Source organism: Antechinus flavipes, chromosome 2, assembly GCF_016432865.1.
Source record: "Antechinus flavipes isolate AdamAnt ecotype Samford, QLD, Australia chromosome 2, AdamAnt_v2, whole genome shotgun sequence".
NCBI classification, from domain to species: domain Eukaryota; kingdom Metazoa; phylum Chordata; class Mammalia; order Dasyuromorphia; family Dasyuridae; genus Antechinus; species Antechinus flavipes.
This window is the reverse complement of record NC_067399.1, coordinates 230,768,722-230,794,684: the sequence shown is the minus strand read 5'-3', so window position 1 is coordinate 230,794,684 and position 25,963 is coordinate 230,768,722. Positions and strand designations below refer to the sequence as shown.

The window sequence follows — 25,963 nt, the reverse complement described above, 5'->3', positions numbered from 1 at the left end:
ACTCTAAGCTGTAATCCCTCATCTCCAGCTCTTAGCTTCCCTGGATTCTTTCAAGGACTTGAATGAAACTATCTTCTTCAAAAGGCCTTCTTTTTTCTGATTACATTTAATCTATTTTTGTACATATTTTATATTTGTTGTTCAGTTGTTTTCATTTGTGTCCAACTCTTTATGACCCCATTTGGGGGTTTATTGGCAAAGATACTAGAAAGGTTTTCCATTTCTTTCTTCAATATATCTTAGTTACTTACTAGATAACGTCTTGTCCAATAGAATGTAAACTTCTTGAGGAGAGAAGCTATTCACTTTTGTCTTTGTATTCCAGTGAAGAACTTCAAAGAAGAACAAAAGTGAAAAAGTCATTAGAGAAATATAATTAAAGTGACTTCTCTCTACACATTAAATCATTCAAGATTTCTTAAAAAATAAAGGAGAATAGAAATAACCTTATTAAGTATCATTTAGATCATAAACTGCAAGCAAGGCAAAAAAGAGAAAGGTTTACACTTGCCAAAGCTGTTCTTCACTTTCATGGAGGAGAACCAGAAGATAGGCTTGTCACGTGACAAGACAGAGGGATGGAAAGTAGAGAGCCTGAGTGCTCTTACATACTATTAATGTTGAGATTAATGTCAATAGAACCCATCTTCAGAATCATAGAATCTGAATTTGATCCTTTGCTGCTTAACATCATTTATCTATGACTTGCACAAGGGCATAAATAGCATGCTCATCAAATTTTCAAATGACACAAGGCTGGGAAAAAATTACTAACACATTGGAGCACAGAATAAGGATGCAGAAGGAGCTTGACAACTAAAGCTTTAGGCTGAAAATAATACAATTCAATAGGGTTAAGTGTAAAGCCTTGAATGTGGATATAAAGAATTGATTTCTCAAATAAAAGAGGCAGGCATGGGGAGGCAGCAGAAGTTTAGAGAAAAAAAGATCTAGGAGCTTTAGGGATTACAAACTCAATATAAATTACCAGTGTAATATAGCAGCCAAAAAGACTAACATGATCTTGGGCTGTATAGGAGGGGATTCCTTTCGGGAATAGGGAAGTGAAAGCTCTGTTCTTGGCAGTTCTCATCTGGAGAAATGTGTTCGGTTCTGGGTAGCATGGTTTAACAAGGATATTAATAACGTGGAGAATGTTCAAAGGAGGGCTCAGCAGTGAAGGATCCAATGGGGCATGTTTGGCTTAGAGAAGAGAAAACTCCATCAGGCCAGGAGAGCTATCATTCAGTACATGAAGATCTATTCTTTCAGGTTTAAACCTATTCCATTTGCCCGCAAATGACAGAATCAGGGGCAATAAAGTGGCCAATTTAGGCTTGATAAGCCTAACAATTAGCATTTTCCAAAAGTAGAATGAAGTGCCTCGAGAGATAGTGGGCTCCCTCTTAGAAGTCTTAACTCAGAGAGTAGAAGAACATGTATTTTATAGTGGAGATTTTTTTTTTACTTAAAGGTAGAATTAAATGTCAACTGAGGTTCCTTTGAGCTCTCTGAAATTCTCTTATTTGAGAGAAAGCAAGAAAGGATACCAGTATGTTGAAAAGAACAAAGAAAGAGTTACACAGGTGAGACAGGCACAGATAGGTTACAATATGCACCAAGGCAGGGGACATCCAAATTGCTGAGCTCATAGATTGATTTATGTAAATATTTGAAAGAATATTAATAATTGGGAATATTTCTATAATTCCCCAATAGTGATTGAGAACGACTCCAATTCTATAAGTTGGAGGGCCTTCCTAATGTAAGAGAGATGCTGATGGTAATTCCCCATATAACAATGAGGATGAACCCTCAGGAGATGAAGGATTTCATTCTTTCATTAAAGGTAGGTAGAAAAAACAAGGGGTTTGCCCCAACTGCCCATTAGGACAAACAGCTACAAACACTTGATACCACTACCCCTTTCCTTGGTTTATGTTTCTCTAATCTCAGTTTGAGATTTGAGATACAAAACAATCATTTGCATATTATATTTCATAAATCTATCCCAAATTTGGCTCATGCTTTGTCCTCACCCTAAAATAAATGCTGAGAAAATCTTCAATTACAGTTCCTATCTCATTTCCTCATTAAGATTCATAGCTCCATCTCAGGTTCATGAGACTCAAAAAGAAAACATACTCAATATTTATGCCATAAGACTGTTGAAAAAATAATGAATAATGAGCCTCCAACATGCTGTACACAGTTCACATAACCAAAAAAAAGAGGGATTAGCCATCTGTAAATCCACCAGTGTTAAATGGCTGGGTTCACACATTTCTTTCCCCCAAATAACCATTCCTCACACCCCTTTCATACTCCAGTGAGCGTTTATGCAAACATTCACACAAATCACACACATTCCTCAAATATAATACTCATAGATAGGAGAAAAGGGAGAATTCTCAATCATTTGTTGCTTTAATCTACCTCCTCCATATTCTTGATGATCACAGCTTTACTGTGACCCTCCCATGCTTGAGAGGCAACAGGGAGTATACAAATCCTCAATTCAAGGTGATCCTCTCTCCTGGTGATCAGACCTGGCCATCTCTTGATAGTTCCATCTGGCTCTCTTCATCTTTTATAACAGCCCCAATCATTTGATCTGCCTTATAAACAACAGAGATTTTATGACATCCTCTGCTGCTTTGGACCTGTGTAATTTTGGCTCAGATCCCTGATTCTGCCCTGGGGCCTTGGCAAAGAGAAATTCCAAGTAAACTCTCATAGCAAGAGCTTCTAAGCTGTTTATATTTGCTGCACTTATTTCCTTTTTCTCACTCTTCAGCTTTTTGCAAGCTGGCTCCTGACTTTATCAACTGAAACTGTTCCCTCTAAAATTTTTAATTGTTTTTAGTTGTTAAATCTGATTTTTTTCCCTTCATTTTTATTTGCTGCCTTTAGTGCTGTTGACCACTTTTCCTCCTGGATTTCTCTCTCTGGGTTTTCCTAATTCTGGTTTTTTCCTAGCTAGTTTCCTACCTCTCTAACCATTCTTAAGTCTACTTTGTTGTCTTGTCATCCAATATTTATGGAGCAACTAGGTGGAGCAGTGGATAGAGCACTGAACTAGGAATCAAGAAGATTCATTTTTATGAATTTAAACCCAGTCTCAGACATAGCTGTATGACCCTGGGCAAGCTACTTAACCTTGTTTGGCTAGAGAAACAACTATATTCATCTATAAAATGAGCTAGAGAAGGAAATGACAAACCACTTTAGTATCTTTGACAAGAAAACCTCAAAACAGAGTCATGGAGAGTCAGATATGACTGAAACAAATGAACAAAAGCTCTCTGAAGCTAGGCCTATTTTAAACTTCATTGCATGTTACCACACAGTGTCATGTTAGTTTCCCTGGATTTCTTTCTTAATTTTTAAAATAAAGGAATTGGAAAAGAACTCAAATGGCCTTTGTGTGTCCTTTCAGCCTGAAATCTATGGATATTTGCTGACTTATATACATCACTCTGAGAGAAAATATGTTCTCTTTTACTAGTGGTATTCAAATAAAGATTGGATGACCACCTGAATATGTGTAGAGGGGATTCTTTGGGAGTACTGATTGGCTAGATGGCTACAGAAGTCTCTTCTAGTTCTAAAATCTGGACCATCTCCTATTGTTCTGGTAATTAAAAAAAACTCTCAAGATTCAGGAGTATGTCAGAGCCAACAAGAGCTAATTACAAATTTTCACTGAGCTTTTATAGCTCGTGAAATCAACAAATACTACAAATAAGAGATTGATTTATTGTTCTGTTGATTGTCTAGACTTAAGAAAGTAATGGAGAAAATATTAACCATGCAAATCACACTTAAAAGTATATAGTGATTTTCAGAGAGCCAATTGTTAGCATTTACCAGAAGACCACTACCTAGATCTCTAGACTTAAAATTATTTTTAAAGAGTCAGAATTCTAGAAATTTCATTGATTGCCAGTGGGATAAAAAGAAAAAAATAAGAGAAATGGAGGCTAGGAGGATAAATTAATCTGGCACAATTAAACTGCTATGTATCAATTCCCAGTTATAAGCTGCAGTAGAGTTATAAATCTAGGAAATTATAGTACAAATTCCCCCAAAGTCTCTCTTCCTCCTTTATCCCCACATTCCAACACCATATTTCACAAAGAATGGAAAGGACAGGGCCCTTAGACACTTCTTTCCTGTGTGACTGGGACACCCTCTATAGGACAATTATCAGAGTAGTCAGGGTTTGGGAATTCTGGAGATGGCATTTCCAGATACTCTTCCTTCTGCACTATTCTCAGAGAAATGACCAAATATGTAAGGATGTGACTGTAGGTTTCCTAAATTTTAGAATCACAGAATTTGAGAGTTGGAAAGGACTTCAGAGCATATCTGGTATAACCCATACCTGAAGGAATCCCCACTATAACATACCTAATGGGTGGATATCAACTTCTGCTTAAAGACTTCCTAGGATGAGGAATCCACAACCTGCTGTGGAAGTGCATTCACTTTGGACAGCTCTAATTGTTAAGAAGGGACAGGTAGATGGTTCAATGGATAGAGTGCTGGGCCTAAGGATGGTTTCTTTTAGTCTCTAAGTTTGAGATTTTACATTTATCCCTACTGAATTTCATCTTATTAGTTTCAGCCCAATGCTCTAGTCTGTGGATATCCTTTTGGCTCTCGATAATAATCCAGTAAATTAGCTACTTCTCCCAGATTTAGTTAGCTACAAATTTGATGAGCACACTATCTATGCCTTTATAGCATTGATTAAAAAAGAAAAGTTACACAATACAGAGCCAAACACAATACTTGGAGAACTCTACTGGAGATGTGCCACACTGATATTGATATAGAAGATATAGATAGTCATCTACCTACTTCAGTGTTCATTCAGTTTTATTATGGTGAGATTCATTTTTCTCTTTTTTCCACAAAACTAATATATTTTATTATGAGTTTTGCTTAAGGTAAACTTACAGCATTCACCTCACCTAACTATTTGGTGATTATCAACAACAACAGCAACAACAAAAAAGGTTTCTGGTGAGTTCTTAGTGAAGACAAGCCAATTCACTACTTCTCTTTCTAGATCCTTGCTGATTCAGCTCTTTAATGATTCTTTCTAGAATTTCCAGCAGGAATTGAAATCAAGATCACTGGCATGTAGTTTGCAGATTGTCCTCTTCTTTTTTGATCTTTGGGACAACATTTGCCCTATTCCATTCTTTTGGTTTCTCTTCTAGTGTCAAAGCTCTTTCAAAGATCACTGACATCAACTCAGCAACAACAAAAAAAATTTTCCATTTCTTTCAGGACCCAAGGATTTATTCATCCTGAATTAGGTGGCATGAGTTCACCAAGGGTGACTCAGTTCTTATTTTGGGTATCATTCCTCTGATAGTCATTTCTTTTCTATCATTTCCAATGAAAAAATCATGCCCTTTTGTGAGAAAGCAGAAATAAAATTAGAATAGGATTGTTGTGATCTCTATTGACAAGTATCAACATCTTATATCCCCAAACAAAGGTCCTAGTCCTTCTTTGACTCTTCTCTTTACTCCTAATATAATTTTTAAAATATCTTTTTGTTGTCCTTAGCATCCCTTGGTAATGTTACCTCATTCTGAGCTTTATCATTTTCTGATATTGTTTTCATACAACCCCAGCCAGGTTTCACAAAACCACAGAACCAGAAGCAAACTGTCCTTGTTTCCATCTTCTATATATTTCTTTTTACAATATAAATTGGTTGCATCCCCATTAGTTTCTTCAGATAACTCCTATTTTTCTTCCTCATTAAAATTATTTCCTTTTGTATCTTTAGAATTTCATTCTTGAGCATATCTCATTCCTCTTGGGCTGACTTCCCTTGAAGGATTTTAGTCCATGGGATCATACCTATATTATATTTGAGCCTTCTGAAATCTATTTTCTCAAAATTTAGAGAATGTGGCAAGTTATACCCAGCTTCCCTTTTCTCCTCTATTATAATTTCTAGGTTATATAGTTGTAACAGTACCTCCAAAGTTCCCATCATTTTCATCCCAGCAACAGGTTTTTGTGTTAGTGAGAATGAAATACAGAATAAAATTTCCCCTTGTTGCTTCCTTCACCCTTTGAAGAATGAAATTATCCCTAAAGCAGGTCAAGAAGTTATTATAGGCCCTGCTTTTGTCAGAGAACTCTAGCGAATGTTTGGTAATTGAAGTCCCCCATCATTATTATACTGTGATTCTGTGCCAGGCTTGTGATGTTTTTTAGACTCATTAATCTATTTCTTCTATATTGAAATGATAAATTCACTTCTACTTCTTCCTCCTTTGATCTTCATCCAAATACTCTCTGTCATGCTTCCTTCTTCTGGTTCCTGGATTTCTTCACAGGAATAGATTATTTTAATGCACAGTACTACTTTAACTTCCCTTCCCCACTTTTACTTACTCTGTATCTTTTGAATAAGGTATGCCTATCCAGAGTCACCATTCAGTTATGAGTTTCAGGACATCCGGGAAGAGATCTTAGATATTATCACAAACAGTATGTATCTTGCTGAAGGGCAATAATTCTGGAAACTAATTTGGAAACTTGTGAAAACAGTGATCCCATTATATATACTCTTTACCAAGAGGTCTTCTTGATGGATGTATACCCTAAACAGGAATGGTTGTCAAAGAGAGATAGAGAGACAGAGACAGAAAAAGCCAGTGCCATATATAATAAGATAGTTATAGCAGCACTTTTTGTGGTATTAAAAAAACCAACCAAAAAACAAAATGGATGTCCATTAAATGAGGACAAATTGTAGCATGTGAATGATATGTAATATTATTCTTCTCAATGAAATAATTGAGGGAAAGAAATAAGCATTTATAGAGAGCCTACTATGTAATAAGCTAAGCGGTTTACAAATATTATCATTTTTTATCACCACAATAACTGAGATGTAAAGTGCTATAATTAATTCCATTTTAGCGTTGAGGAAACTGAGGTTAAATGATTTGTCTGGGGTCAGTTACGTAGCTAGTACATTTTATTCTACATTTATTCTTATCTTTGTGTGGTTCAGAAATGGTGAGGGGTCACCATTTAATTAAAAAAAGCTGGAGAGCTCTCTAGAAGCAAAGCAAAGTTTATTATATATTCTCGTGAGAAGGGCACCCCACCCTTGAGCAGGCCATCGAAGGGAGGAAGTACCTCCTGTGGGCAGGGCTAACACTTTAATCCCTAACGCAAATACTTCCCCCTACCACCGACCCTCATCCTCATTGGCTGAGGGTCTCACGTTCTAAATGCGGGAATTACCCAAGAAATTGAACTTGACTAATAAGTACATAGTTGCCCATATTTGACTGAAATAGGGAAACACTGATGTCATAGGAGGATAGCAGGGAGGGGACTTAAGTACGCCCTTGACTTAATGCTTAAAGTCCTTCAGGCCTACTCAAACTCTGAAGTAGATGAAGCCTTACTCGATTTTCACAACTGTCTTGAAAGATCTTACCTCATCTCATTCATCTTGATCTTGATGGCCAGAACTCTTGTATTTCAAGATATCATTTGTATAGTCAACCCTTCTTCCTTTTCCAATCACATGTCAGACATGTACCCCCTTTTTGGAGTCACTTGTGATTTTTCCCACAAGATCCTGCTCTGGACTCATGTAGACCAAATTTAGTTCTGAGGGAGTTGAACCTCAAAATCAGGGCTTCTGGTTCTTCTCATACCCTTTTCCTCATTATGGCCCCTTTCTGGGATCCACCCAGTATACATTCTCTTATAAAAAGATATTCAATGTATAAAGTAGACAAGGCATTAGAAACAATGCTTAAAAACATCTACTTAAGACCCATTTTCATACTTAAAACCTAGCATGTTTCTTATATTCTCTTGGGAGGCGGATGCTTTAAAATACAACAGACTTTGCAGAACTGCAGTTTTGCTATTTCAAGATATTTACAATCTGCTCCAGAACTCCATTCCTCCTGCTTACATATTATTCCCTCATTTACACTCTTAAATTCTGCACAATTCTAGCCTCCTTGGTGTTTCCTAATGTTTTATCACCCACCTGTGACTTTCCATACCGGGAATGGCTTTCTCTTTTAACCTCGCTTCTTTCAAGGTTTACTCAAGTATCCTTTCTTTTCAAAAAGCCTTCCACCTAACAAAACAACTTTGTATTGACCCGTATGTCGTTTGCATTTACCTATCCCTGAAGACCAATCAATCAATTGACGATCATTTATTACGCACCTATTATGTGCCAAGCACTGGGCTAAGTGATAGGGATATAGGGACAAAAGCAAGACCAAAAGAAAATAGTTGTCATCTAGGAACTTATAATTTTTCTGGGGAAATACGTGTCTGTGCAGATCTATATGGCAATATGAAGGGCAAACGTTCAGGGGGAACCTTCAAGCACTACCAGTGTACCCTTATACTGGTTATACCAGTATAACTTTAAGGAACTCCCTTAACTCCCTGGGCCTGTTTCCTTATTCAAAAAATTAAAGAGCAGGATTAAAGAGAAGCTCCGAGGTTCCTTCCAGCTCTAGATCTACGATCCCAGAGAAAACGTGGACACCCCGAAGGCAGGGGCTAGTCTCACTCCAGAACTCGTATCCTTAGAGTTTGTCAAGGAGCACACACCACCCCGCCTAAACAAAGGTTTGGCAGGCAAGACTGGGAGGAGCCTGCACTGCACATGCGCACTGCTCGATCCCTGTCAGTTCGCTCCGTGGCAATCCCAGACTCCATAGCTTCCGGCTCCAGCTTTTTGTATCCGGGGTAGAGAAGCCAGTCTTCTGTTTAGAGCGTCCCTGGACCTGAAACCGGAACCGGAACCAAGAGAAGAGGAAGAAAGCCAGAGTTTTGGTCCAGTCAGCTGCCGGCGCCGGTGAGGGAGAGCGGTAGGCGGTGGCTGTGTCTTGTTGGCGGCCTGCGGTGCCCCGGACCCCCGGAGGAGCTGGGACGTGGAGCGGGGCGGGGCGCGGAGTTCCGGACCACTTCAGTCAGCCGGGCTCCTGTGTGTCTTGTCTGGAAATCGGTTAGTGTGCGCGGCGCCGAGCTGTCCGCCTCTCCCCGGGCGTCTGGGCTGAGAAGGCGGTAGGCGGCAGGCGGCGGCGCTTGGGGCCTGCCCCGGCGCCATGAAGCTCTACAGCCTCAGCGTCCTCTACAAAGGAGACGCTAAAGCACTCCTCTTGAAGGCCGCCTACGATGTGTCCTCCTTCAGCTTCTTCCAGAGGTCCAGGTGGGTATTTGGTCCGTGGCTTGGTGGAGCTGGAAAGACCCAGTCTCGAGAATCGCAAAAGCTCTCCCATCTCGGGGCTGGACTGGTGCCTAGCGTGATCTCATGCTTTGCCGAGATGACAGTGGTGAAAGTAACTGACAGTTGCGGTATTTGGGGGCTTGGAAAGCGGTTTAAGCACAGTATTTCACCTGATTCTTTTGACAGGCCTGTGAGATTTAGGAAGGTGGATATTATCCCCATTTTGCAGGTGGAGAAGCAGATGCAAGTTAAACAATTAACGCAGGGTCCCAGAGTTTTCGAGGCAGGATTCAAACCAGAACTTGCCAAGTCCAGCACTCTGTACATGCTGTTTTTGTATTTTTCTGGCTGGATTGGTCCTGATGATCTCTAAGATCCCTTCCTTCTGTCAGTTGTGCAAACATGATTATGGCATATGACGTGCCATATTTAGGTGTATTTATATTTGTGATGGGCGGTCAGTGGGTGAGGTTAATTTAGGGTAAACGATGCTTTAGGAGTCCTAGAAATACAGGATTTCTTATGTAGAGCTGGAAAATGCCCATACCTACTACCAAAATATCCTCTCCTTTAAAGATGAAGAAAAATAATTTCCCCAGAGGAGGAAATGACCTACCCAGTTTTCCACAAGTACTAAGTGGCTAATCTGAACCCCAAAACCAGGTCCATTATTCTTCCCTTTGTAGACCTGGATAGGTCTGAGGTAATGTATTTTCCTAATATGCTAAAGAACCTGATCTTTCTTTTTCCTCTGTAAGGTGTGGGTGATTTTAGCCTCAGATGGATTAAATTTGGATCTCAAATTTTCCACTACCTTAGGAATAATTTAATTAGTATTCAGTCATAATTTGTTTTTAGTACAAAGTGGCACATCAGAAGCCACACTGGCCAAATGTATTTAATCTTTTATCTCATAATGCCTATGGGCCACTGGGTGCAGGGGAATCATCAGAGCAGTATCCCTGCCCGATTAATTCACTTAGTATTTCTTTATAGGCAGATGATGAAATTTGCAGTCTGCCTTCTGTTTTCACAATTCCTTTGACACTTTACTTGCCAGAAATATTTCCATTGAGTCTCTGATCAAGTCCAAAAAACCATCTCCATCTCATTCTGGTACTCTTTTGCTTTTGACTACCATTTTGTTGGCATTCTTTTAAGTTTTGTCTTCTGTGACTCTTCTATCTTCATTTTTTCTCAGACTTGTATCTTTGATGATTTTGCTGACTCCAATTTTTTTCTGCCCCTTAATTATGAATCATCACTGTGATTCTGCTGTTGTCTTTCCTTTTCACTTTCTTGGAATACTTATTATTTTAAGAATCTTTTGTATTTAATCACTTCAATAACTACAGCCTTAGACCCAATTTCACATCTGGACAGAATTTTTTCATTGTTTATAGAACAGCTCCACTTAATCAAGTGGTGCTTAGTATAAATGATATGTATTTGTAAAATACAATTTCAGATCATTTTTATGTCACTCATAATTATCCTACAAAGTAATTAGAGCAGTTATCCCCATTGTACAGATGAAAAAATTGAGATCCAGGGAATTCATGATTTCTCCATGATTGCAAGGTCAGTTGCAAGGCACAGCCTGGACTCATACCTAGGTGTCTCAACTGTTGGTCCAGTCATTTTTCCACTGCATCATACTACCATCTGAAATCCTGCCTGTCCAAAAATGAGCTTTGGATATGAGGAAAATAAGAATTTTCGCAGCTTTCTTATTTCAGTCCATTATTACTTTCTCAAAAGTTTATAAGCTTTGGAATAATTTGTACCTTGTTTTGCTCTTGGATCTAGTCTGTTACCATTAACTTTTTGTGGATACCTTGCTCTCTCTTTGCCAATAGTCCTCATCGAGGCTTTAATTGTATTTTTCCAGGACTTTTTCAAGTTTCCTTTTTTTAAAGATCTCTTCTTGACTGTAAAATATCAAGAATTCTAAGAGTAAGAATGCATATTAGAAGTTACCATTTTCAATAGAAATCCTTGCTATAACTTTTCCAGCAAATGATCATCTAGATTTCACTTGAAAACCTTAAGAGATGAGGAACCTGCTTACCTACTCCCCCCACCCTTAAGGCATCTCATTCTTCTCTCATACAGCTTTAATTCCAGAGAAATCTTTTCTTGTAACTCAATTAGCTAAATCTTCTTTTATTTAATTTCAACTCATTGTTCAACTCACTGGAAGCTGGACAGAACAAAACTAATAATTCTTCATATAATTGTCACTCAAATACTCGAAGGCATTTCCCCATCTCCCAGATACTATGGCAGTATCCAATGTTCTTAGCAGCCTTCTCATGTCATCTTCTCAGAATCCTGTTGGGTCTTGTATTAAAGATCTTGATCCAGGTATTTTATAATCTACTCAAAACTATACTGTGATCAATATATTCTTGCAAAGCATACCTATTTTGTGTATGTAATTTGTCTTTTGGCCTTTTTGTATAAATCCTTCTAATGTGATACACTTTATTTTTGTACTTGATCCTTCTTAACTAAATCCTTAAACTTCAAAATCCTTAAATATTCCATTCAATTCCTTTATGAATCAGTTGAATATAGCCATTCTAATAATATTTAACACCATGTATATCTTAGTAGTTGTGTGTGTGTGTATCTGTATTTAGTTGTACATATACTTTACATAATTCTGCCAACTGTGTGTTCCTGTGTTTAATATGAAGACTACTTTCATAATTTTCCATAGTATTTTGTCTATAGTGCTTTGCTCAAGATTTTAATTGATAGAATGGGTAGAACAATATGTTAACGAGGTAATCAATTTTCTAAAAGGTTAAAAGTAGATTGTAATGAGATATATAGCAGACAGATGTAATGGTTAACGTAATTGTATAGTGGTGAAGATTATTGAAGTTTATTATATTCCACTTGTACAATTTTATATTACAATATTGAAAAGGAAGCAGACCTGAGTCTCCTGCACTGAAGAGTCTCAGGCTATTTTTCTATAATATGTAAGCTCTCAAGGGTTATTTACTGTGCATGTGGACAAGGTGAATGAGATAGGCTAAATTAACATTGTTATGTTTTTCAGTGTTCAGGAATTCATGACCTTTACAAGTCAACTTATTGTGGAACGCTCAGAAAAAGGCAGCAGAGCTTCTGTCAAAGAACAAGGTAAGGAAAATGTTTAAGTTTGGTATGTGGATGAGTGGACGTTTAGTGACTAGATTTATAAGCAAAATGTAACTTAGACATTTTGTTGCTTGTAAAATACTAGGGCTACCACTTTCCCCCCCTTGTTTTCCCTTCACTTTTTATCACTCTTCTATGTAAAATACTTTGTCCACTGGTGAAGACTTAGTTTCTTATTCAGTCTCTCCACTAAGGTTTGAAACCTGCCTTTCATGCTAAGCATTAGCTATACACACAAAACAAGCCTGGCATATTTGTAGTATCTTTCCAACTGGTTATGGTTCTTTCAAAAAAAGGATAAGATTGTGAAATGACTATTGATGCCATAAATAATAATTATTATGTGTGGTATGGATGACTGTAAGGTTTCAGGCTTCCCTGTAATTTTCATTCCTCAGAAATAGAATGATGAAGCTTTTGTTTAAAATTTCTCTCAATCTCCTTCAATCCATGATTTTCCTTTTTTCCAATTCTTGTGTTTAAGATGATTCTTCATATACATTCCAGCTATGTACTTGAACTCAATAATTGAATCTTGCCCATTTGGGAAGCCAAAATCTGCTAAGCATAGATGATGACTCACTTCTCATTATTTTTTTCTCATCTTTCCACCCATTCAGAGTCTCTGTTTAATTCAAATCTTTACTTTACTCTTTTCTCTTACTAGTTGTCTTATTGTTTGGCATTTGAATTTTTGTGACCAGTTTCTTTAACATCAAATACATTGTAAGTTGCTATCTTTCTTTTATGAGATCTTGCTAATACTGTACTGGATTTAAAAAAAAAAATAATTGTGAATAAAGCTAGTGGTCATTTCCTTGGTTAAGAAATGTTTTGATCAAGCACTTGACTGATGTTTTTATATGAATTCTATCACATATGGTATCCTTGTTTATCATGTGCTTAAAGTGCTATATACGTGTAATGTGTTACTATTCTATATTAACTTAACCTGACATCCAGGTGTCTAACTCCAGAGTTCCCTGGTCTAGCAGCTTTGTAGAAAGATATCTTAGATATCTTATCTGTGAATTTTGAGATCTGATTCTCAAGTGGTCCTTGTCTGGGTTTATGTAATAGAAATAACAGCAACTCACATCCATGTGGCATCTTAAAGTCATTATAGCACACCCACAACAATTTTGTGAAGTGTAATTATTTCTCTTTTGTAATCGTTAAAATGAAGGATCAAGATACGGGAAATACCTTACCCAAAGTCACTAAATAGTAGTGTAAGTACCAGATGGCAAACACAGGTCTTCTGACTCCAGGTCCAGCATGTGTAATCTGTGCCATCTCCCAGACTCCCCACCCCCCAAATTCCACTCACCATCCAATACTTTTCTCACATGTAATTTCTTGTCTACTCAGAGTATTTATGTCATGTCTATGTGCGGAACGACAGTCTCTCAGGTGTGGTTATTGCAGACAATGAGTATCCCTCCCGGGTGGCTTTCACCTTGCTGGAAAAGGTGAGTTGCTTTGGGGGTTTGACAGAACTTTGAGAAAATGTATGTGGATGTTAGTGAGACTGTAGGATATGAAAACATAGTGTAATTGCTAAGTTATGAGGGATTAAAATGCCTTGCTTCAGCATCGTCTACATTGCTATTAGTATCTCCTCTGATATTTGAAAACTGAATCATCTTTCTTCAATATCAATTCCTTTATCCAAATTTTTTCTTCTTACAATGGTATTGCCATTGTTTTCTGTGTAAAATTTTGGGTTTGGAGTTTTTTTTTTAACATTGTTATTACTTCCTCACGACTGCCACTTTCTCAATAGAACCTTCCCTTGCATCAAAGAAATAGAGGTCAGTGAAATACTGGGAAAGTCTGACAGCATAGCCTATTATTTCTCTGCGAAGAGAAGCAAGAGAGATTTCACCATCAGCTCTCTGGATTTAAGATCGATTATAGCACTGGGCAGATTGTTAGTGTATTTCAGTGGTACTTGGGAAAAGGAGGGAGAGAGCCTTCAGTTTGATTCATTTTTTCCATCAAATATCCTTTTTTTCTTAGTCTTTGGCTTTTGGAAGTATGGAAATATTTTTAGGGATCTGGAGAAACTGACCACTGCTTGAGCTTTATTTAATTTGGGATCTGGGAATCCCATGGTGGGAACCCTGATGAAAATATATTGCTTTTTCTTATAGGTATTGGATGAATTCTCTAAGCAGGTCGACAGGATAGACTGGCCTGTAGGATCTCCTGCTACAATACATTATGAAGCTTTGGATAGTTATCTTAGTAAATATCAGGTAATATTTCAAGAAAAACTTTGTGTGGAAAAGATTATTATTTAAGATTATTGAAATATTAGACTGACCAAGTACTTTTAGATGTCAGTCACTGTTGTTCATGCTCTCTTATCACCTCTCATCTGGATTATTGGAATGGCCTCCCTACTTCTAGTCTTGTCTCTCCAATCCATTTTTTATGCAGTTTCCATGTAATCTTCCTAAATCATCAATAGCTCTCTCTTATTCTAGGATAAAATACAAATTCCTCCTCCCTTACCTGACTTGTTTCACATTATTCTTTCATAAACCTGTTTACCTCTTTTTCTTCTTTTGTAAAATAAGCTGCAGAAGGAAATGGCAAACCAGTCCAGTATCTTTCTTAAGAAAACCCCATTGGATCTCCAATTGATAAATGGTCAAAGGATATGAACAGACAATTTTCAGATGAAGAATTTAAAACCATTTCTGATTATCTGAGGTGCTCTAAATCATTATTGATCAGAGAAATGCAAATTAAAACAACTCTGAGACAACTCCACTACACGCCTCTCAGATTGGCTAAGATGAGAGGAAAAGACAAGGACAAATGTTGGAGGGGATATGGGAAAATTGGGACATTAATACATTGATACATTGTTGATGGAACTGTGAATGGACCCAGCCATTCTGGAGAGCAATTTGGAACAATGTTCAAAAAATTATCAAACTGTGCATACCCTTTGATCCAGCAGTGTTACTACTGGGCTTATATCCCAAAGAGATCTTAAAGAGGGGAAAGAGACCCACATGTGCAAAAATGGTTGTGATAGCCCTTTTTGTAGTGGCAAGAAACTGGAAACTGAATGGATGCCCATCACTTGGAGAATGGCTGAATAAATTATGGTATATGAATGTTATGGAATATTATTATTCTGTAAGAAACAATCAGCAGGATGATTTTAGAGAGCCCTGGAGAGACTTACAAGAGCTTATGCTAAGTGAAGTGAACAGAACCAGTTCACTGTACTTGGCAACAACAAGATTATGTGATGATCATTTCTGATGAATGTGGCTCTCTTCAACAATGAGATGATTGAGGTCAGTTCCAATGATCTTGTGATGAAGAGAGCCATCTACACCCAGAGAGGGGACTTTACTCTCTTTAATACTCACTTTGCTAATATAGCTCAGTATCAGTAATTTGCAATTTTAGAGGTCCTGGCCTGCAAATAGAGAAAGTGAATAGTTTGTCTGGGGTCACAGCCCCAGAATGTCTTATGGGGCTTTCTGACCTAGCTATATTTCTACACCCCTTCTTATGTTTCTCATGTTATTAAGCTGCAGATGCTTAATAAGGCTTTGTTGCATTGATTTCCATAGGGTCTGTTAAGTAGGCTGACATCCCTGAATGATACAACCTTTAATGCTGCCATCTTCAGAACTCTGTTTAAAAGAATGGTAGAATGTGAAACAGCCTTTCACATCTTGGGAATTTGGAATTTCTTTGCAGACTGTTGATTGTCAAAAGGGACTTTGAAAGCTTTAATCCAGATTATTAAAAGAGACTTTGAAAGCTGGGATCTGGCATCTTGATTTTTGCTCTTTTTTCTATAGCTACAAGTACAGTATTTGTCTTCCTCTTTTTATGTTTCCCTGCTTCCTTTTAATTTGCTTTCATGTGACTAACTGAACTGGCCTGTTATTCCTTTCTAGAATCCTCGAGAAGCAGACCCCATGACAAAAGTGCAAGCTGAGTTAGATGAGACCAAAATCATTCTGGTAAGTGAAAATTGGAAGGTATAGCAATTTATTATTGAAGGGCTGGATAGAAAGTTGTTTGTATTGAGTTGTATTCTTAGAGTTCACAGAGGATTTGGCAAACATTCCTGAGAAGTACTTAGTATGACATTCAGCTTTACATATGAAATCTGTTCTTCAGTGACATGTTGAGGCCACACAATGTCAAAACTCAGGGCTTCTGATTCCCAAGTTCAGTATCTTTCCACACTATCACATACCTTTCTCTGTTTTAGATATAGAGTTTTAAATCCCTTCTATAAAGAATCCTTTGTACTGTTTGCTTTTGGGAATGTCTTCTTCACAAATATTATTTTCTCTAGTCATAAAGATTGAACTCTGTAAGGGTTTGAGGTGATGACTGTATCAGGGGTTTAATTTCTTTTTTACATTTCCATGCCTTTCTTAGTATATCTGTATCACCTTACTGTCTGGATTTTAGTGTGGGGCATTTGGTGGTAACCTTTAATTTTTACATCTTTGGATGCCTGGATTTGCTGAAAATCTTAACATTGGCATGGAATTCGAAGGAAATTTTTTTTAAATCTTCTTTCTCTTATCTGGAGAGCAGAGAAGTTCTCATCACAGCTAAGTTTTTATCTCTGATTTGGCATATTAGATTGATTAATGAATTGTTGTGAAACTCCAGTTGGAATTGAAAAATCACACTTTCATCCAATAAAACCAGTTTTTTTATCTTATAAAAATACACTCATTAGATGTATTAAGAGATATTAATTTGTGTTCCTTTACCTCTTTAAAAAATTTGTTAAAGTACATTCTTCATTCTCTGCAAATTCAAATATGTTTGCCACAAATCACTGTAAAATTGTTTATAAAGATTTAGCCAGCTTCGGTGCACACATAGGGACAGTGTGTGGCAAATTCCAGCATACTAGAGGGATGGTAATTTCCCTTTTCAGTTTTGAAAGTTCTTGATTATCTTCCATTCCATTCCCGTTATCATAGCTTTTAAAAGAAGTGGTGGTTTCTGGGCATCTAAATGTTGTTAATTTTCAGAACAAAATTTCCCAATGTAGAAATTCAAAAGTACTGATAAAGTAATTCTTACATAGTCCTCCTAAAATTTTATTTGGTCCTCAAGTTCCCTATACCAATGCAGATCAGCACTTGTTCTTCAACTTATAGTTTGAAAGTTATCTGAAATAATGACAGATTTGTTGAGAGTTACCTAGCCAGCAAGTGTCATAGGAATAACTTCAGCCCACTATAGTATGCCAAACTTTTTACAGTTTTAGAGTAGCCTAAAGCATTGAAAGCTGTGTAACTTAGGTCATGCAGTTAATAACTGTCAGCGTCAGATTTAAACCTCAATTTTCCTGACTTCAAGGCCAGTTCTGTACACTCTGCTATGCTCCTTTTCATAGTTTAATGAAGTCAATTAAGAGAATGAAAACCAAATGTAGAAGAGTTTTGGTTTGTAGGCTGATTTTTTTTCCCCCCTCTCTCCCAACATTCTCTGAGCAGTTGCCAGGGTTTTAACTTTTCATCCACCAGAGAATTCACACTTATAAAAATCATCTTTCCAGGAAAAATGCCACTTTTAACCCAAGGATAATAGAAAATTATTCTCTTGGGATATGTTCTGCCTGTGTATTAGAAGTGTTTTGAGTTTCATAGTAGTTTCATGTAGTTTTCATTAAAAATGATGACCCACTATTCTCTGGTAACTGAATTTCTATAAGTTCTCTGTTGACTTCCAAGTGACTTCCTGTGCTCATGGCTCATCTTTCATCATCATTTATTTGCACAGAGTTCTTTTCTCTTTTATCCAGCACAACACCATGGAGTCTTTGTTAGAACGAGGAGAAAAACTAGATGATTTGGTGTCCAAATCAGAAGTGCTAGGAACACAGTCCAAAGCCTTCTATAAAACCGTAAGTACTTAACAACCCCCACCTCTTCCCTGAAAAGCCTTTTCTTAAAATGAGCCCTGTGTTATTAAATATGTTCCTTCCCTATGCAAGACTTTTCTTGGAATATTCAGTAGCCTATTGATATGTTAATTCTTTGAGCTTTGAATAGCTTCTTGGTACATATAAGGTCACATCCATATCTTTGGCGAGGAAGATGGCAGGAATGATGGTGACTTTGTACCTAGGTGCTTTCTGGATCTGAGTCAAGGAAAAGAAGAGTATTTAATGGTGCTGAGAAGCAGACCCTCTTCTGGGAAACAGCTTCTAATGGGTTTCCTCTAGTAGGGTTTTCCAGCATTTGAGTTACTTGGAAAGGGGGGAGATTCTATGATGTCTCTAATACCAAGTCTATTTTTTCTTAACTAATAGCAATAAGATGCTTTTATGAATACTTGAAGGTTTAAAAAAAATTTTTCCTTTCAACAGTATTTTTTGTCCCTACTTTATAAATGAGGGGGAAAAAAAAGGCTCCCACAGGTAAGTATTAGACTCAAGATTTGAACCCAGGACCCCTGACTTCTAATCAGGGACTCAACACTATCCCACACTACCACTTTACTAATTTTCTGTCTTATGGGAGAAACTAAGTTTCTTTTTTTAAGGTCAGTAATTTTTTTTTTCCCTTAAAGGGTTTCTGAAATTATACCCTACTCTCAGTTGAAAGGGTTGCTTACCATCTGATTTAGTTTATTCTTTTGAATAAGTTGATTAAACCAATTCATCCAATATTTATTAAATGCTTACTATATACAAGGCATCAAGAATATAAAGTCAAAATTTAAAAGTTTCTGCCCTCAAGAGGCTTATATTCTACTGGGAGAATAAAACAAATAAGCTAAATGTATAAAGGAAAAGAAGGAGGACAGAGAACCTGTTAATAAAGGCAATTCTCAGAAAAGGCCATGATGTCATCCTTTATCTTTTAAACAAAAATAATATTGTTTTAACAAAAAAGATGTTAAGACATGAGCTTTGAGTTTTGTGTAAACTAAACTCATCCATCTATGCATTTTCACTTTGTAACTAACCAGCATTTGTAAAATACCTAAGTGGGATTAAAGAAATGATCAGTGGCTATGAAACCATAGTGTTGATTGGTCCATATGGTTCTTCATGATGACCATCATACAGCCTTCTTTAGTATCTTTATGTACTCATTCCCCATCTTGCATGTGAAGATTCTTTCCTCATCTTCACCTATGGAAATCCTTTCCCTTTAACATTCAGCTCAAATGGTACTTCTTTTATGAAATCTCTAATGTTAATAAAACTGGAAGTGATCTCTCCTTCATAGAATTTCCTGTCTTCCTGTTGGACATCTCCTTTGCACTCACCCAACTTGCATTATATTTATTTGTGTATGTCTCTTTCACACCCACAATCCTGTGTTGTATGCACCTTGAGCTCTGATGTTGATGCATCTGATGATGATTTTCTTTGGATTTCCAATACCAAGGACAGAGTCTTACAAATAGCAGATGCTTAATAAATGTTTGTTGACTGGCTTTTATACACACAGCCTTGTTCTCCTTAGCATCATTTTCTAAACTAATTGAGAGAAATGTCAAAATTATGTTAACAAAATCAACAAAATTCTGAGAGACTTGGGACAGAAGGGTTAATTGGTTAGAACCAGTTAGCTGAAAAGACTTTTTAATCATACTTATGAAATGTGAGAAAAAGCCTTAGCATTAAAAACATTACTTTATTGCAGTATTCCTGGTGACATGAACTACTTTTTGGTAATAACCCTTATTTCTGTTTTTGAAGGTGAATTGGGGGTTTGTATTTTTTGTGAAAGTACAAAATAAGACTTAACTTCTCTCCAGCCTATCCATTCCTAGTTCCTTGCCTCAACGTGATTATGAAAGCATAGATGAAGAGATCTAGGTCCCAGGCTGTCTAATCAGACATTATCCTTATTTGTAGACATTAGTTGTGACAGAGTTCTTTGTTGTAGCCTTCCCTGACAGGTGGCTCCCAAGGAAAAGGCACATTGCCCCACTGCTTTTATTATCTACTAACTTTCTTAACCTTTTCCCAATTTTTTATCTCTTCCAAGGCCCGAAAACAAAACTCATGCTGTGAGATCATGTGACCCCCCCCAACCAGTGGTGACCCTGCTCTGGAAACTTTGCCTGTCATTCATGTTGAGAACTGTAAAGCACCCGGGAAAGAAGAAAGCAATTCAAATCGTGTCCTGAAATGAAAATATTTCATTTCAGATTTCAGCCCCTGGAATGAGCTGAGGGCGAGGTGGGAGGGGCTTTGGGGAGATGTTTGTATGCCTAAGTGTAATTTTTCTCCAAAAGAAAAGATAATATGAGCCTCAAAAAGATCATATGTGGAGGCAGAATGAAAAAAGATTCTCAATGACTCCAGTAGGTGCTGAAGGGCTCATTTCTCTGATAAATTTCCTGGGAGGGATTTGATAGGCCCCCTGACTTCTGCAAAACCCCACAGGAAAGTCAGGACCAAATCTCTTCTTGATTCTATTTTTGTTTTTTTTTTTTTTTTTTTTTTTGGTTTTTTTAATTTTATTTTTTACATTCATTATAATAACACTAGAAGGAAGTAACTCCAGTGTACAGGTGGATATTGTATGGTTAAAGACAAATGGGAATTTTGCCACTGTGCAGGACTTGGGAGAGGACCTCCTTAGCAGTTGATGAAAGTGAGCTCTGGTGACCCAGCTACATGTGGGTGGGGGAGTCCCTTTTCCTTCCCTTCCTCAAATCAATCATGAAGTTCCTTTTATTTTTTAGTAGATCCTTTAGTATCTTTATCCTCAGGGAGTGGGAGCTCTCTCAAAAAAGAAAAAGCTGAAGCCTTGAGACCTTGACAAGTCAATGGAAAAGTTTTATAATGAGAAACAAGGAACATACCTCAACCTAACACATCTTTGGACCCTCACAAGTTTTGTTTTTTAGCTTGTATGTGTGTTCCCATTTTTTCCAGTGCTGCCTTATACTGGGGCTCATGACCTATCCTGACAAACTTATCCATAAAGTTCTGTACAACTTATTCAAGGCAGGGAGGTCTGTGAGAGGAACTCAGATATACTTGAATGGTATAAACCTAGTGATTATCCTAGCCAGCATATCTAGAAAAGAAAAGAAAGTAGGGCACTTTATTAAAGCTAGTTAATTTCAGGATAATCAGCTGTGAGTATCCTTTGGGGTGTAGGAGTTCCAACCAGCATTGCGTCTTGAGCAGCCCCTCACAGCCTTGCAGTGACTTGACATATCTTGGATATTGCATTTCTGGTCCAAAATAATGTGTCCTTTACTCTTACAAATGATTTTTTTTTTTTTTTTTTGCACTGAAAATTGACCTTAGTTCTCTTGTCCTTCTGGCCATGTGACTGCCTTAGAGACTTACCCATTTTTGTGAGTCTTAATAAATAGGAGAATGTCTTTTAGACTCATGCTGCCATCTGCTGATTTATACCAGGAAAAGTGTGCCAACTATGCCATGGCATATCCAATCCCTGTCTTGGGCTGGCAGACATTTTAGAGGCTCCCAGCCTGGCAGAGGCAGCGTGCCCAATCCTTTGTAAAAGCTAAGGAAGTTATCTGGCCTCCTTTGTGCTTAAAAGCATCTTTTTGTATGAACGTAGGCCAAACTCTCTGGCTCCTTCAGTGCCTAGTCACCCAGATGTAACACTGACTTGCTCAGCTAGCATTAATAAGATTAATAAACACTCATTTTATGTTGACCTACTGAACTATAGTTGCTTCTAGTTACTGCTCCTTGAGGGGTTAGACTTCTCCTCTTCATCCCTCTAAGGTATTAAAAGCAAAAGTAGTCAAACAACCCAGGCAGGAATCCTCAGGTGATCAGATTAGGGTGATAGTAAGGCCATCTTAAGCAGTCTTGACCCCTGGACAGTTGTTTGTTGCCACATCTAAATAGGATGTATTTGAGCTGCTTTTTTATTGTTATACAGTGTTTTCAGGCAGAGCAATTCATGTGCCAGAGCTGGGCTGCAAAGGAAGAGTCTAAAGTTAATGATATCCAACAACCACAGAAATTGTGAGTCAGCATGGTCATGCATTATTTGATGTACATCTTTTATTTGCATATTAGTTGGGAATTCTTCCCAAGACATTGCTTCCCATGGCTCAGCTTGAAGGTAAAGATCATAAAGGGCTTTTACTAACTGTAAAGATATTAGGCCCATATAGTGCACTGAATCAAGTGTTCACTGACCCTGTGAACTTTTTTCAAATCTCAAACTGGCATAAAATTCACTGGAGAATTTAGGGTGGTAGGGGGACAAATTCAATTAATAAGTGGCAATTGGCTGTTCCAATTTTGGAATTATGCTGGCTTATAGGTAACAGTACCTACTACAAAATTGGAAACATTCCCTCTGCCACAAGATATAACATCAGTACTGATAGGGAGGTCGTCCACAATCTCAAGTTCTCTCAACCCTGCTAACTCCATAGACTTGTGGCCAAAAAAAAATGGAATTTGTACTTCATCACTAGGCTAATTTTTTTCAGCTCTAAGTCAAATTATCCTTAAATGTGAAAGATAAATGCCATTCTCTGGTTTTGTCTTTTTTCCCTCTTTCATTATGGTTATAAGAGTTGAAAATTTCCCTGAAATTTGTCAGGAGACAATATGAGATCTTTAAGAAACAGTCTGAAGCTTGTGATACAATGTGAATAGAGTTCTCTGACTTTGGAAGCTAAGAGAAAGCAAAATCTTTCATTCCTAACTTAACCTCAGCATCTCCAGTAAGCACGACTTTGGCAAGCAAGAGGCATGGCCCTGGCAGGATGCCTTTTGGAGGGAAGGGTGGGAGGAGACTCTCAGCAGTGGTGTTGTGTTACTTGATCCTCTATGTGTATTATTGTAACTTCTTGTTTCTTTAACTTAATGCTTTTGCTAAACATTTACTATTTGGCAAAGAGTGTATTTTAATAATCTCTTATCTTAACTTCTGTATGTTCTGTTCGAGAGATTCCTGTCTGTATAAAAGTTGTCTTTTGAAATATGAAAACGAACCTGTGGCTCTTTTTGGGATTAAAGGAGTTAAGACAGGTGCCTCACTGTAGATGCTTAGTATTTCTGGTTGAACTTTTTAGTATTGAACTTCCATAGAATACATGGTTAAAGATTGGTGGTGATATTGAAATATTTCTCTGTCAAAGAGCGCCCATGACAATTACTCTACCCCCACTATATCTTTTAAGACAATTTAAGCCTGGTGGTTTTTTAGTTTTGTTTTCCACTATGAGGTCAAGAGATGGGGATAGCTGGTAAGACACCTTTTTCTGTTGCCAGAGGGCAGGCTGGCTACAACTAACAGTCCATTCCTCAGTCAGAACAACATTTGTGGTCGTGGTCACCTGTGAGGGAGAAATGGCGGTTTTACAAAGGACCTCTTTGCTTCTTTTGTGCTTTACCTGGTGTAATCTCTCAAGGGCTGTGATGCTATGTGTGCTCAAAGGCTATAAGGAGTAGCTCACATCCTATCCAGCCCTAGTTAGTGTTGCCGTGGCAACTTCATATCTCAAGTTTTCCAAGACAGTTTTGGAAATAGACATCTAATTTAATGACTGCTTTGTTCCTGACTTCTAAATTGGATCTTTAATATCTATCATTAATGTAAAAAAAAAAAAACCTATACTCTATATAGAGCTAACTCCCACCAAATCTTCCTTAAAAGATGAGTGTTCATTCTCAAATGGAGTATGAGAGCTGTTATGTGGGACATTGGAAGAGAAAAGGAAGAAGAAAAAAAATCACCAATCGTAATCTCAACTCCCATCCCCAGATCACTAGGGAAAATCCTTTTGTCACTAATTTTTGAGCTTCTGGTTTCTTAAGTTCTGGGTCCCTTAACTTTCCTAGATGAGTTTTTAAAGTCAAAGTGGCCATGTCAGCCTCAGCCTCCCCTGGAGAGCTTCAGAGCCACAGATGTCCCTCTCCCCAGCATGCTCGTCCCTCTAGATACATTATCTCCTCACAAGAAGATGGTGGGTAAAGCTGGCATGGAGATGCCACCCTATCTTGGCACACTGTAGGTGATCTTGGGCTCAAATGCTGGGTGGGCCACTGTGGCCTGTGTGACCATGAATGAGTCCTTTCACAGCCCAGGTTCTGCATCTTTGATCCTGGTGTGCTCTGTACAAAGGTGCTTCAGCATGTTGAGTGGATCAAGGGATGGCTTCCTATTCTAGCACAAGGTAACGAGTGCTCATCACATAGTAAATTTCAGTAAATGTTGTTAATGCCCCTGATGTGTGTCCCCTTGAGTAAAATTATTTGATTCCTCATTTGCGAAAAATAAATATGAGTGCTGGACAATTTTTAGAATAACATGACAAGTCTGATATAATAAGAATATTACTTTAAGCACTTTGCATCCCATTTAGTGACCAGAGAATTCCCATTTCTCCAGAAATTCTGAATTTTAATGATATTGAAGGGCAACTAGGTGGTAGGATGCCAGGCCTGGAGTCAGGAAGACATGAGTTCAAATTTGACCTTAGACACTAACTGAAGTTCTGAACTTTGATGCCTTGTTGTGGCACAGAAAAAACTCCCATAAAAGGCTGGAACAGAATTTATTATGCCTCAGAGCTGAAGCAAAAAAAGCAGAGGTAGTAATTCTGATCTCGGATAAAGCAAAAGTAAAAATAGACCTAAATAAAAGAGAGAAAGAAGGAAACTACATCTTGTTAAAGGGTGCTGGAGACAAAGAGCATCGATACTGAATGTATATGTATCAAGTGGTAAGAGCATTCAGATTCTTAGAGAAATTAAGCAAATTATAGAAAAATATAGATATCAACACTGTATTAGTGGGGACCTCAACCTTCCTCTCTCAGAATTAGACAAATCTAACCACAAAATAAAAAACTCAAGAAGCTAATAGAATCCTAGAAAACTTAAAGATATGATGAACCTCTCAAGAAAATTCAATAGGGACAGAAAAGAATACACCTTTTTCTCATCAGTACATGGCAGCTACATGAAAATTGACCATGTATTAGGGCATAAAAACCTCATAATCAGATACAGAAAGTCAGAAATAGTAAATGCTTCCTTTTCAAACCCCAATGCAATAAAAATTATGTTCAATAAAGGGCCAGGGAAAGAGACTGAAAACGAGCCCCAAATCTAAAAGGTGATGCTGATGAGCATCTGAGCCAGGGCTGCACAGCTGGAAAGGCGTGTGGGCGCAGTATACACAGTGACAGACTGCTCATCCTCTGGGCACCAGCCTGACCAGGTTTGAAGAAACCCATCATCACCAAAGGAACTGGCATAGGAGTTTTCTTTTGCCACAGCAAATCATGAAAGTTGTCTGCTAATGCGTAGAGGGCCCACACTCTGCAGTGGGCTCCCTTGTGGCACAAGGATGGCTTCTCTCCAGTTTGTATTCCCAGCACCTTCGGTGCCTGGCATCCAGCTGGCCCTCACTGGGGCGGTGCCCAGAACCACTAACCCTGTGAGTCTGCAGTGATGCCGGGGCATGGGTGGGAACTTTTAGGGAGGGGGGAGGATGAGGAGAGTGTGTTGTGTGAACCAATGTCTGCCTGTCTACTCCCTTCCTC

At 37.9% G+C, this 25,963-nt stretch overlaps 1 protein-coding gene across 1 annotated transcript; it reads left to right on the top strand.

Annotated features, from left to right (window-relative positions):
- Positions 1–8,878: 8,878 nt before the first annotated feature.
- Positions 8,879–23,400, top strand: YKT6 (YKT6 v-SNARE homolog). Its single transcript, XM_051976462.1, has 7 exons — positions 8,879–9,238; positions 12,330–12,412; positions 13,802–13,902; positions 14,587–14,691; positions 16,366–16,431; positions 18,246–18,347; positions 20,449–23,400. Exons 1-7 carry the CDS (start codon positions 9,135–9,137, stop codon positions 20,482–20,484), a joined length of 597 nt encoding a protein of 198 aa, XP_051832422.1. The 5' UTR covers positions 8,879–9,134; the 3' UTR covers positions 20,485–23,400.
- Positions 23,401–25,963: the final 2,563 nt, after the last annotated feature.